Source organism: Sapajus apella, unplaced genomic scaffold, assembly GCF_009761245.1.
Source record: "Sapajus apella isolate SASKATOON/1434 unplaced genomic scaffold, GSC_monkey_1.0 scaffold100, whole genome shotgun sequence".
Taxonomy (NCBI): Eukaryota; Metazoa; Chordata; class Mammalia; order Primates; family Cebidae; genus Sapajus; species Sapajus apella.
The window spans coordinates 4,900,925-4,914,921 of NW_022437040.1; the positions used below are offsets into that span (position 1 = coordinate 4,900,925).

At 42.9% G+C, this 13,997-nt stretch overlaps 1 protein-coding gene across 7 annotated transcripts in view; it reads left to right on the forward strand.

Moving 5' to 3' along the window:
• The window catches only part of PRKCQ (protein kinase C theta), a 146,345-nt gene that overhangs the window by 99,914 nt on the left and 32,434 nt on the right, over nucleotides 1-13,997 (forward strand). For all 7 annotated transcript variants that reach the window (XM_032258165.1, XM_032258161.1, XM_032258167.1 and 4 more), the window contains exon 13: nucleotides 12,735-12,826. In XM_032258165.1, the coding sequence (XP_032114056.1) occupies nucleotides 12,735-12,826 (92 nt within the window). The remainder of the gene's footprint in view (nucleotides 1-12,734; nucleotides 12,827-13,997) is intronic.

Consider the following 13,997-nt stretch of genomic DNA (forward strand, 5'->3'; position numbering starts at 1 on the left):
GCTCTGTTGCCCAGGCAGCTCACTGCAACCTCTGCCTCCTGGGTCCAAGCGCCTCTCCTGCCTCAGCCTCCCGAGTAGCTGGGATTACAGGCGTGTGCCACCATGCCCAGCTAATTTTTGTATTCTTAGTAGAGATGGGATTTCACCATATTGGCCAGGTTGGTCTTGAACTCCTGACCTCAGGTGATCCACCCACCTCCACCTCCCAAAGTGCTGGGATTACAGGCGTGAGCCACTGTGCCTGGCCTCTGCCTTGATCCTTGATTGAAAAATTATTCTTCCCCATCTCCTTGTCTGTCCCCCTTAAAACTTCTGTCACTTCAGGGTCCTCTTCTCCTCTACCAGTCTTAGAGAAATTATCTGATAAATAGCACAGAACAGTTTAATATGTGTTGTTCCTAGTGATGATTTCTGCCTAAAATGGGGCAGACTTGAGGTTCCTTATTAGACCCAACATTATGTTGTATTTGATGTGATTACAGTTCCCATCCTGAGGTGACACACATGGGACTCTTTGTGGAAACTGTGGGAATATATGAGAGTTGGAATAAACCTATTGCAGAGATTCAAGTGCCAACCCACAGAAAAGCCCGCTTTTATGAAGTAGGAGGAAGAGGAGGGGGGAAGTGATAGGGAGGATCCCATGGGGTGGTGAGAGGAGGAACAGAGGAGTTAGGAGTATTGGAAGATAAGAAAGAATTTCAAGGAGGAGACAGGATCATACATTTAATGTGGTGAAGAGTTGACAATCAAAAAAGCGTGTGGAGTGTGTCATTCAGGAGGAATAGACAATAAAATGGGAAGGAGTGAGTGGTGGGTGGGCAGATTCAGTGCGGATACAGAAACCTTCCAGAAAGAGTTTTCAGAAGATGGAAGCTCGTGATGACTGCAGAGTGTAAGGGATGAGGATCATGGGAAATGCTCGAGCCAGAAATGAAGAAACCAGACAAGAGGGAGGCTATCCAAGTTGCAGCCTTTTCAGATAGGCTTCTTTCACTTAGGAATATACATTTCAGGGTTGTTCTTTTCTTTCTGTGGCTTGAGAGCTCATTTTTCATTGCTGAGTAATATTCCATTATATGGATGTACCATCATTTATCCATTCACCTGTTGAGATGCATCTTGGTTGCTCAGAACAACTAACAACTAATGATTTGTTATGTTCTTTTGTTTTTCTTACAATGACAGACTCCATAGATCAAGAATTTTAGAGTAGGGAGGGGTGGGAGAGGTTATCAGGTCAGATCCCCTCATTTTGCAGGAAATGAAATGGAGCTCCAGAGAGGGTAAGCTTAGCTGGTCACAGTAGAGTGCTCTTTTCTGTTGTCAATCCAAAATTATTGGTAAAGTTGAGACTTCATGATGCCTAAACACAAATCTGACTCACAACTTACTTAACTGGAGAATTACACATTCCATGTCCTAAACCTTAGACCGAAGCAAGAGGGGTTCCGCCCAGCCCCCCACTTAGAATCTTCCCTTTGGTCTTTCTCAAACCACACTTCTTCCTGTGAAGCCAAGAAGTCATCTCCATTCCTAAACTACTCCCCAGGATCTCAATTCCATACCTAAACAGCCTCAATACTGCATAGACGTCTCTCTAGTTTCTGTCCTTAGAAGGGGCAGGAGAGGACTTTCCCCTGTGGCCATGCGGCCAATTAACTGATGCAGAATTTTGAGGGATCCTGAATTTGTCACTGGCCTTCTTGGTCATTATGAAGTTATATTTCCCAAGAGACAGAGAGAACATATAGGAAGGTAGAGCATATTTAATTGAATTGTTGGGGAGCTTGATTAACAACATTTAAACCTGGGAACCCATGATGTGGGGCCCCCCTTTACATACTCCAAATCTTGCAAAGGTTGGGGCTGTCCTTGTTCTGATTATAATGCAACTTAATGCTTTTCTTCCCTGTGTGATAAAATAATAACAATATATGTGATAAAGTTAATACATAAGGAGTTCTTGCTATTTGCCAGGCACAGGGCTAAATTCTCTGTATGGATTCTTTCATTTGATTTTGAATATGAACTACGGCTCCCCTTTCTTCTTCAGAGGAGAATTCCCAACTCTTTCTATTGGCTGTCATAGGAGATGTTTCAAAGTAGAGTTGACTTCTACCTCCGGTCTCCATATTGTTATACTACAGTCTTTGCTGTTACAGCATTTGTTTTTGTGTGTGTGTTTCTTTGTTTTTCCCATTTATTTTATTGCATTTTAGGTTTTGGGGTACATGTGAAGAACATGCAAGATTGTTGCATAGGTACACACGTGGCAGTGTGATTTGCTGCCTTTCTCCCCATCACCTACATCTGGCATCTCTCCCCTTGCTATCTCTCCCTAACTCCCCACCCCCACCGTCCCTCCCCTATTTCCCCCCAACTGACCCTCCCTGTGTCCATGTGTTCTCATTGTTCAACACCCGCCTATGAGCGAGAACATGTGGTGTTTGATCTTCTGCTCTTCTGTCAGTTTGCTGAGAATGATGGTTTCAAGGTTCATCCATGTCCCTACAAAGGACACAAACTCATCGTTTTTGATGGCTGCATAATATTCCATGGTGTATATGTGCCACATTTTCCCTATCCAGTCTATCATCGATGGGCATTTGGGTTGGTTCCAGGTCTTTGCTATTGTAAACAGTGCTGCAATGAACATTCGTGTGCACGTGTCCTTATAGTAGAACGATTTATAATCCTTTGGATATATACCCAGTAATGGGATTGCTGGGTCAAATGGAATTTCTATTTCCAGGTCCTTGAGGAATCGCCACACTGTCTTCCACAATGGTTGAACTAATTTACACTCCCACCAACAGTGCAAAAGTGTTCCTATTTCTCCACATCCTCTCCAGCATCTGTTGTCCCCAGATTTTTTAATGATCGCCATTCTAACTGGCATGAGATGGTATCTCAATGTAGTTATGATTTGCATTTCTCTGATGACCAGTGATGATGAGCATTTTTTCATATGTTTGTTGGCCTCATGTATGTCTTTTGTAAAGTATCTGTTCATATCCTTTGCCCACTTTTGAATGGGCTTGTTTGTTTTTTTCTTGTAAATCTGTTTTAGTTCTTTGTAAGTTCTGGATATCAGCCCTTTGTCACATAGGTAAACTGCAAAAATTTTTTCCCATTTTGTTGGTTGCCAATTCACTCTAATGATTGTTTCTTTTGCTGTGCAGAAGCTGTGAAGTTTGATTAGGTCCCATTTGTCTATTTTGGCTTTTGTTGTCAATGCTTTTGGTGTTTTGGTCGTGAAGTCCTTGCCTACACCTATGTCCTGAATGGTTTTGCCTAGATTTTCTTATAGGGTTTTTATGGTGTTAGGTCTTATGTTTAAGTCTTTAATCCATCTGGAGTTAATTTTAGTGTAAGGTGTCAGGAAGGGGTCCAGTTTCTGCTTTCTGCACATGGCTAGCCAGCTTTCCCAACACCATTTATTGAACAGGGAATCCTTTCCCCATTGCTTGTTTTTGTCTGGTTTGTCAAAGATCAGATGGTTGTAGATATGTTGTGTTGCCTCCGAGACCTCTGTTCTGTTCCATTGGATATCTCTGTTTTGGTACCAGTACCATGCTGTTTTGATTACTGTAGCCTTCTAGTATAGTTTGAAGTCTGCTAGTGTGATGCCTCCAGCTTTGTTCTTTTTGCTTAGAATTGACTTGGCTATGCGGGCTCTCTTTTGGTTCCATATGAAGTTTAAGGTGGTTTTTTCCAGTACTGTGAAGAAGGTCAATGGTAGCTTGATGGGGTTAGCATTGAATCTGCAAATTACTTTGGGCAGTATGGCCATTTTCACGATATTGATTCTCCCTGACCATGAACATGGAATGTTTCTCCATCTGTTTGTGTCCTCTCTTATTTCGTTGAGCAGTGGCTTGTAGTTCTCCTTGAAGAGTTCCTTTACGTTCCTTGTTAGTTGTATTCCTAGGTATTTTATTCTCTTTGTGGCAATTGTGAATGGCAGTTTGTTCTTGATTTGGCTCTCTTTAAGTCTGTTATTGGTGTATAGGAATGTATGTGATTTTTGCGCATTGATTTTGTATCCTGAGACTTCGCTGAAGTTGCTTATCTGTTTCAGGAGATTTTGGGCTGAGACGATGGGGTCTTCTAGATATACAATCATGTCGTCTGCAAATAGAGACAATTTGACTTCCTCCTTTCCTATTTGAATACCCTTTATTTCTTTTTCTTGCCTGACTGCTCTGGCTAGAACTTCTACTGCTATATTGAATAGGAGTGGTGAGAGAGGGCATCCTTGTCTAGTGCCAGATTTCAAGAGGAATGCTTCCAGTTTTTGCCCATTCAGTATAATATTGGCTGTTGGTTTGTCATAAATAGCTTTTATTATTTTGAGATACATTCCGTCAATACCTAGCTTATTGAGGGTTTTTAGCAAAAAGGGCTGTTGAATTTTGTCAAAGGCCTTCTCTGCATCAATTGAGATAATCATGTGGTTTTTGTCTTTGGTTCTGTTTATGTGGTGGATTATGTTTATAGACTTGCGTATGTTGAACCAGCCTTGCATCCCCGGGATGAAGCCTACTTGATCATGGTGGATAAGCTTTTTGATGTGCTGTTGCAATCGGTTTGCCAGTATTTTATTGAAGATTTTTGCATCTATGTTCATCATGAATATTGGCCTAAAGTTTTCTTTTCTTGTTGAGTCTCTGCCAGGTTTTGGAATCAGGATGATGTTGGTCTCATAAAATGATTTGGGAAGAATTCCCTCTTTTTGTATTGTTTGGAATAGTTTCAGAAGGAATGGTACCAGCTCCTCTTTGTATGTCTGGTAGAATTCGGCTGTTAACCCGTCTGGACCTGGGCTTTTTTTGGCTGGTAAGCTCTTAATTGCTGCCTCAACTTCAGACCTTGTTATGGGTCTGTTCAGGGTTTCGGCTTCTTCCTGGTTTAGGCTTGGGAGGAGGCAAGTGTCCAGGAATTTATCCATTTCTTCCAGGTTTACTAGTTTATGTGCATAGGGTTGTTTGTAATAATCTCTAATGATGGTTTGAATTTCTGTGGAAACTGTGGCAATAACCCCTTTATCGTTTTTTATTGCATCAATTTGGTTATTCTCTCTTTTCTTTTTATTAATCTGGCTAGTGGTCTATTTTGTTGATCTTTTCAAAAAACCAGCTCCTGGATTTATTGATTTTTTTGAAGGGTTTTTTGTGTCTCTATCTCCTTCAGTTCTGCTCTGATCTTAGCTATTTCTTGTCTTCTGCTAGACTTTGAGTTTTCTTTGTTCTTGCTCCTCTAGCTCTTTCAATTTTGACGATAGGGTGTCAATTTTTGATCTCTCCTCGCTTCTCATGTGGGCACTTATTGCTATATATTTTCCTCTAGAGACTGCTTTAAATGTGTCCCAGAGATTCTGGTATGTTGTGTCTTCATTCTCATTAGTTTTGAAGAACATCTTTATTTCTGTCTTCATTTGTTTATCCAGTCAACATTCACGAGCAAGTTGTTCAGCTTCCATGAAGCTGTACGGTTCTGGGTTAGTTTTTGAATTCTGAGTTCTAACTTGATTGCACTGCGGTCTGAAAGACTGTTATGATTTCCATTCTTTTGCATTTGCTGAAGAGTGATTTACTCCCAATTATGTGGTCAATTTTAGAGTAGGTATGATGTGGTACTGAGAAGAATGTATATTCTGTGGATTTGGGGTGGAGAGTTCTGTAAATGTCTATTAGGTTTGCTTGGTCCAGGTCTGAGTTCAAGTCCTGGATATCCTTGTTAATTTTCTGTCTGGTTGATCTGTCTAATATTGACAATGGGGTGTTGAAGTCTCCCACTATAATTGTGTGGGAGTCTAAGTCTCTTTGTAAGTCATTAAGAACTTGCTTTATGTATCTGGGTGCTCCTGTATTGGGTGCGTATATATTTAGGATCGTTAGCTCTTCTTGTTGCATTGATCCTTTTACCATTATGTAATGTCCTTCTTTGTCTCTTTTGATCTTTGTTGCTTTAAAGTCTAATTTATCAGAGACGAGAATTGCAACTCCTGCTTTTTTTTTGCTCTCCGTTTGCTTGGTAAATCTTCCTCCATCCCTTTATTTTGAGCCTTTGTGTATCCTTGCATGTGAGATGGGTTTTGGCTTTTTATCCAATTTGCCAGTCTGTGCTTAGCATATGATACTTTAAAAGTTGTGATGGGAAACTTAGATGTGTTGTTATAAATACTTTGATCTTAATTTTACTTATTTTGCAGTGATTGCAAATATTCTCTTATGTAAAAGTTATTACGTTGGTTTACTAGCCTTTGGAGAAAAAAGATCTCTCGAAAAAATGACTATAATTATTCTTTTCCTTCTTTCCCATCTTATTTTTCTGGAGAGAGAGTCTGTATTCCTGACCTTATTTGCATGATATTTGCCAAGTTCTCAGTGCATTTACAAAATTAGCTGTTATTATTTTGATAAAAATCATTAGTTAATTTCTTTAATGCTATAAACCTGTCATTCATCCTATAATACATGCACATTTGGCAGTCATTTCCTTATTTACTCAATATTTGACTAGCTGTGTTGAATAGTCATCATGACCAAACACTTTCCATTCTCTTATTTGAAAAATGTAATCAGTGTAAGAAGAAAGCAGTGTAGAAGCTAGGTTGTATTAAATAACTTTTGAGGCCACTTTTATAATTCACCTTTTACTAATTCTAGAATATTCACAATATGTCCTGTGCCTCCCTCTAAAGAATTATCTTATGTTTTAAATGGTGATATATTTTGACAGCTCTAGGACCTTTAACTCCTCCAAATGATATTCATGTATGCAAATGCAGTCCTATGAAAATTATACAACTGATTTTGTTAAATCTATCACTTTGATCTTGTTTTTGTTTTTTTTTTAAAGGCAGGGTCTCACTCTGTTACCCAGACTGGCTTTGAACTCCTAGGCTCAAGTAATCGTCCTGCCACAGCTTCATGAGTAGCTGAGATTACAGGCATGCACCTCTGCACCCAACTTACATTCCATTTTTTTAAAGCATCAATAACACAAACATAAAAGAGTCATAAAGCTTTGATTACCCACCTATCTACAGAATGTCAACATTGTTTATTGCCTTCTGTTGTTTGGAAATCACAGCAAAGCTGTACGTAACAGTGACTCTCTAATTTTCATGGCCTGCCATCCAGAGCCTCATCACACCATGGGTATATTTGTAATCTGGAAAGTGGATAAATAAATACATACTATTGAATGGCCCCTCAAATCCTCTCTTGTTACCTGGGGCACTTCAGAGCTATTCAATGAATCGCTTCTTCCAGTGGCCCTGACTGATGTAACTGTCCAACCCCAGCTGAAACTGACTTCATTGACAGATAGACATGCTCGGTGTCTTTGTCTCATTCATCAAACCCATGGAGGACTCGGAGCCCTCCTGACCCTGCGAACTGTGCTGGGAGGAACCCTTCTGGGAATGCTCACTTTACCAGTCAGTTGGCTGACTTGACACAGACAGAAGTTCCAAGGACCTTAGCCTGTTTCCTCCTGCAGGGCCTGGTGGTGTAAGGCAGCCTTCCTGTTATAAAATTCACTTTTCTTACCAGACGCGGTGGCTCATGCCTGTAATCACAGCACTTTGGGAGGCCAAGGTGGGTGGATCACCTGAGGTCAGGAGTTCAAGACCAGTCTGGCCAACATGGAAAAACCCTGTCTCTACTAAAAATACAAAAATTAGCTGAGCTTGGTGGTGCATGCCTGTAATCCCACCTACTCAGGAGATTGAGGCACAAGAATTGCTTGAACCCAGGAGGCAGAGGTTGCAGTGAGCTGAGATCATGCCACTGCACTCCAGCCTGGGCAACAGAGCGAAACTCCACCTTAAAAAATATATAAAAAAAGTACTTTTCTAAGGAACCACTTGACAAAATGCTATGTTTTTGCCACCTAAATAAAGTGAAAAAATTCATGCAATGTTTGGGCTGAGGCGAGAACCCCAGAGATCATCAAGTTCTTCTCCTTGTTTTGTTTTTTTCCGGAATCAGAGATAATTCCCTTCCCCGGTGGACTTGCTTGCTTTCTAAGAGAATGAGATGCAGGTTTCAGAAATAAAATACAGGCTGGGTGTGGGAGCTCACGCCTGTAATCCCAGCACTTTGGGAGGCTAAGGCAGGTGGATCACTTGAGGTCAGTAGTTCCAGATCAGCCTGGCCAACATTGTGAAACTCTGTCTCTATTAAAAATACAAAAATTAGCTGGTGTGGTGGCAGGTGCCTGAAATCCCAGCTACTCTGGAGGCTAAGGCATAAGAATCACTTGAACCCAGGAGATGGAGGCTGCAGTGAGCTGAGATCGCACCACTGCATTCCAGCCTGGGTGACAAAGCGAGACTCCATCTCAAAAAAAAAAAAAAGAAAAACAAAATACAAAGACCAATAAAAAAGCAGTTCTTCTGCCACCCTGATGTCTACTCAAAACAATGCTGAGTCAATTCCGTTCTCACCCATTCTGCTTTCAGCCTTTACCCTACAATGAAATCAGTTCAAATGTTTAAGCCTTCCAAAACCCTTGGGACCTTAAACACCTGTGGAGACACAGGGATTTGCCTCCCACCCATAGCCTGTCTCTGCAAGCAGGACCAGTGAGGAAGCCCTGTGACCTTTGTTCTGTCACCTTCTGGGGGGTGCTCATGGTTGACTGTCATGAGCCTGGCCGTATTTACTACCTCCCTAGAGGAAGATTCAAAGAGAGGCTCATCTCTGCTCTCCAGTGATTCTTCAAATATGCATTATTTCTGGACAACAGTCGCCCTTAGAATTTTGCAATATAGCATCCTCTCTCTCACCAATGTTTACTTTTTTTACCTGGGAAGCACCACGTGGGTATTGATGTAATGTGTTTAATAGTCACAGTTTATTAATTTTATTTCCCACTCCTCCAGAAAAAGGAGGAAAAAAAACATGCAGAGTACGATGTAGCTTGGGCGTATTTAGGGTAGTAAAGGGGAATGTAGCCGAGGATCTCAGGTACAGGGTTTTTCAGAGGAGGAAACCTGGGATGGTGGGATTTACCTGATTAGTGACAGTCTCATTTCTCACAGACTAGAATTTCCATTTGACAGATGCTGTGCCAGGAATTGTTGACAGTCTCCAAGACTGGGATGCGTTTGGCATGTCCCATCCCCATATCCATCACAGCTTCAATTCTCACCCACCAGAAAGAATCATTTGCATTGGTTAATGTAGGTTAATGTATTACCCGCCATAAACACGTGAGGTCTAGACTAGTATGTGCCATTTAAAATTAACCCAACACAGGCTACACTCTCTCCCTCCCTCTCTCTCCACCACTTCTCTTGTTCTCTCTCTCTCTCTCTCTGTCTCCCCCAACCCCTTCTCTTTCTCCAGTCTGCTTTGTATTCTGTCTCAGCAGGTGGTCAGAATCTAAAGGGCAGCCCAGGAGAGAATCTAATTCTGTTTTCTTGTTTCTTTCAAGAGCCATTGGCCCGAGAACCGTTCATTTGCTTCTTCTGGGAAGTATTTGCTGGTTTTTGGTTTGGTTTTGGTTTTGTCTTTCCTGGCTTTTAAATTGTTTCCTAGAAGGACAGCTGCCTTCGGTTATTAATGGCCTGCTGAGGGCCAAAGCAGAGATTCCACACACACACTATCTTGTTGAATACCCACAGAAACCCTAGGAGGTAAGAGTATTATTACTCCATTTCACGAATAAGATGAGCCTCAGGAGAGGTTAAGTCATGTCTCCAGAGTTAGAAATAGAGGAGATTCGAACCCAGGGCTGAGTAAGGATGAAGCCCACATTCTTTGTGATTACTCTGAGTCTCATTCTTCTTGTTTTGGTTCTACCTAAGCCAGTCTGCAGTGTTTCCAGCAGGCAGACGCTTCTTTTTGCTTGTGGTTCTGCAGAGGTTCAAGTCAGCTGGGGGTCGCTTTCAACTCTGAGCTGTCCTTCTCCAGCTGTTTATGAAAGTTCAAGCCCATTGTATTTGTATTTACCTTTTATGATGGGATTTTGGATTCAGCTTTTAAAAGGATTATCCATCCCTCAAAACATGATCCTCAAAATTCAAACCTTAGGACTGTATGGTTTGTATGTGTATACATTTGTGCTCATTTTATCACAGAGCCATCTCTGTGACCCAGAGTGGGCCCAAGATGCCATCAATGAGTTGACTCCCAGGCTTTCCAAACAGGAGCCTCCTCTAAAGAGTTAGCAGGTCCTCCAGGCCGGATCACCCAAGCTGGACTTCCAGCTGTGGCCTGCCCCTGCTCGCCTTCAAGAAGCTCACATGTGACTAGGCATTCATCCAAACCAGAGGGTTAAACTGATGCAAAATGCCATCACAAAGGGCAAAAAGCAGTCGGTGTGATTTTCCCATGCTGCTGGCGTAATATAAAGATGAGAACCAGAACAGATTTTTGATAGATTTATTGTGGAGCCTGCAGCTCTCTTGGGAGGATTAAATGTGGGGCATCCAACCTGCTATCAATCTCCATTGATGTTTAATTAATAATCACTAGCAATGTAGTCTGCCTGTCACCCCCATGGTAGTAAACACTGCCTGTGCCCTGTGAGCTCTTAGACTTGAATGGCGATTCAAGCCCCCCGTGCTCACCACTAGTGTGGCCTCTGATTTGGACCTGAGAACAGGTGGGAAGGTGTGTGGAATTCATGGGAGTGGGGCTGAACCTTTGCCTCCAGTCCCCTGCCACCACTTTGTCCAAGTCCAAGTCGACGGTGTTAAATTCTGAAATGTCAGCCTGTCTAGGAATTTGTAACCATCCAAACACTCAGAAGAAACCGTTACTCAAACACTGTTAGAAATGGTTCTGCTGTTCCACTTTCACATCCTTCCCACTCCGGAGTACTTAAGAGAAGATTCTAGTGGCTTGGATGGGGTCATTATAGTTTTGAGCAAAAATGTGAGGTTAGGACAGGAGCTCTTCATATGCTGCTGACAACAGCAAGAGGGTAGCATGAGAACGCAGCGTGTGTGCAGGTGAGGCCAATGATAACTCAAATGGGGTTTGAAATCTCAGTGTTAAGTCGTGATTTATGTCAGCTGAGAATCTGGGCCTTGGAGAGAAAAAGGTAGGCTCCAGTTAAAGATGTATGAGATTAGTTTGGGCACGGTGGCTCACGCCCTTAACCCCAGCACTTTGGGAGGCCAAAGCAGGTAGATGACGAGATCCAGAGATCGAGACCATCCTGACCAACATGGTGAAACCCCATCTCTACTAAAATACAAAAAAAAAAAAAATAGCCAGGTGTGGTGGTGCATGCCTGTAGCTCTAGCTACTCAGGAGGCTGAGGCAGGGGAATTGCTTGAACCCAGGAGGTGGAGGTTGCAGTGAGCCGAGATTGCAACACTGCACTCCAGCCTGGTGGCAGAGTGAGACTTTGTCTGAAAAAAAAAAAAGAAAAGAAAAGAAAAGATATATGGAATTAGTAAATCAGAGATAATCACCACAATACTTGGTTTCCCCATTCTGTCACAGCCAGGAAAGGAGTGTCACTGTCAGACCAGAACCATGTTGCTACCATTGCCTCCTATGCCCCATGGCCTCAGTTAGGTTCACATCAAAATTTAAAGGTTAATTCTATTAAGAAACCTTCCAGGTGCAAATTCATGCCCAAACACACCAGAGTTCTTTATGGATTACTTATTCTGTGATGCATAACAACCCTTTAAAAATCGGTTGCTCTAAAGTGTTATGAATATGTTTATTTGAAAAAAAAAATTGTCTCACCTTATTGAGGAGCTGAGGCTGGTTACAATCCTGGCTGCCTCTGACATGCCCACCACAGCCTGAAGACCACCCAGCCCTGCTTCTGACTGTGGTCACTCATGGGCTTCAGCTCCACCAACATGCATCGTGTCTTCTGCCAGAAGAACTCTGTCATAAACTGTGGCTCGCTTCTGCCATGACTTAAGACAGGACTGGAGAAAAATAAGGCTAAACTTGATTGCAAGCTCCAGGCAGGAATGACTGACGTGCCCATCCCCACCATGCCATGTCCAGAGAACATGCTCAGCAGTTAATTACTGAGTGTTGAATGGATGGGTGTTTTCAAGCTCCGCTCTGGGAGTCAGAGACCAAGACATATTCTCCTTATCACCATGCACACTGTCAGTTTCCATAGCATGTGATCAGCACGTGCTAAGCGCCTGGCATCACCGTCTGGCGGGCAGGATGGACTCCCACTGGACTCTCCCTTGCGCCCAGCTCTTCTGCCGGTTGTAACACACAGCATCCCACCTAGACTCCCCAGGCTACCTGTGGCTCAAAACTATAGATTGACTAAGTGCTTTTGATGGTCTTCTAAGTGATTTCATGACAGAATGGGTTCCCCTGAAATGATCTAATCCATTTAAAAAGGAGTCCTCCTTGTATTTTCTCTAAGGAGCTAAAAGTTGGAATTGTGGCTGGGTACAGTGGCTCAAGCCTATAATCCCAACACTTTGGGAGGCCGAGGTGGACCATTCACCTGAGGTCAGGAGTTGGAGACCAGCCTGGCCAACATGGAGAAACCCTGTCTCTGCTAAAAATACAAAAATTAGCTGGGCAAGGTGGTGAACTCCTGTTGTCCCAGCTACTAGGGAGGCTGAGGGGGCAGAATCGCTTGAAGCTGGGAGGCAGAGGTTGCAGTGAGCCAAGATCGAGCCACAGAACTCCAGCTGGGGAGACAGAGTGAGACTCTGTCTCAGAGTGAGTTGATGAATGAATGAATGTTGGAATTGTTTTGTTTTCCCACAGGAAAACCTCTTTTTTGTGATGGAGTACCTCAATGGAGGGGACTTAATGTACCACATCCAAAGCTGCCACAAGTTCGATCTTTCCAGAGCCACGTAAGAGCCTTTAAGGGTTTGGGGGTTTTCCATTGTTCTTGTCAGTTCCCACGTGATTTCTTTTTTCTTCTTTGCCACTTGGCATGCCTAACTTCCAGGGCCAGGTAAACCCTGGAGAATACATCAAGCAAGGCAACAGTTTTCCCAGGTTGTAAAACCAAAATTCATGTCAGTTTGGTTTCATTTCTCTGTGATTTGAAACTAACTTCTTTGTTTTGATTTGATTTGTTTTGAGGTGGAGTATACGCCAGGCACGGTGGCTCATGTCTGTAATGCTAGCACTTTGGAAGGCACAGAACTAAAGGCTTAGTGGAAGTTTGGGAAGTCAGTCTTCTTAAGCAGCCTCTTAGAATATAATTTTTTGGTCTATCTACAAAATCATAGATTAAGAAGCTGTTTTATATTAGTTTTTTAATCTTCGGGAAATTGAGAAATACTCACCAGAAACTGAAAAATACTCTGTTGTCCAGGCTGGAGTGCAGTGCACAATTTCGGCTCACTACAACCTCTGCCTCCTGGGTTCAAGCGATTCTCCTGCCTCAGCCTCCCGAGTAGCCGGGATTACAGATGCCTGCCACCACACCCAGCTAATTTTTGTATTTTTATTAGAGACAGGGTTTCACCATCTTGGCCAGTCTGGTCTTGAAATCCTGATCTCATGATCTGTCAGCCTCAGCCTCCCAAAGTCCTGGGATTACAGATGTGAGCCACCATACCCAGCCTAGTTTCTTAGGGAACCATCCCAATTCATTAGGCTTCTAACTAACTAAGCACAGAAGCAAATATGTGCCCTTTGGAAAGGAAGCAGTGAAATGGACCACAGCCCTCAAGGGCGGTCCCCAGGGGTGGAGCTTGCAGCTGAGCCCTCATGGAAAGCCTGATGTGCAGGCATTAGGCTTTAGGAAGCGGAAGAGGCACTTACTCTGAGAATAAAGCTTCACCTTCCTAGTGCCAGGCAGCCTGAGACACACGGAGATGGGCAGGCGGTGTGTACCTGGTGGCTGTGTCTACCTGGAAGGCATTTAGGACAGGATGGGTCCGAGCTGACTGGAGATGACAGTGGACTAGGTGAATCCTTTCCAGCATGAAAAATGTAAAATTTTTCTCCTGTAAAAACCCTGGCTGGAATGGCTCTTTGTCACATCTAGTGGGTAGCACTCTGCTGAGCTCA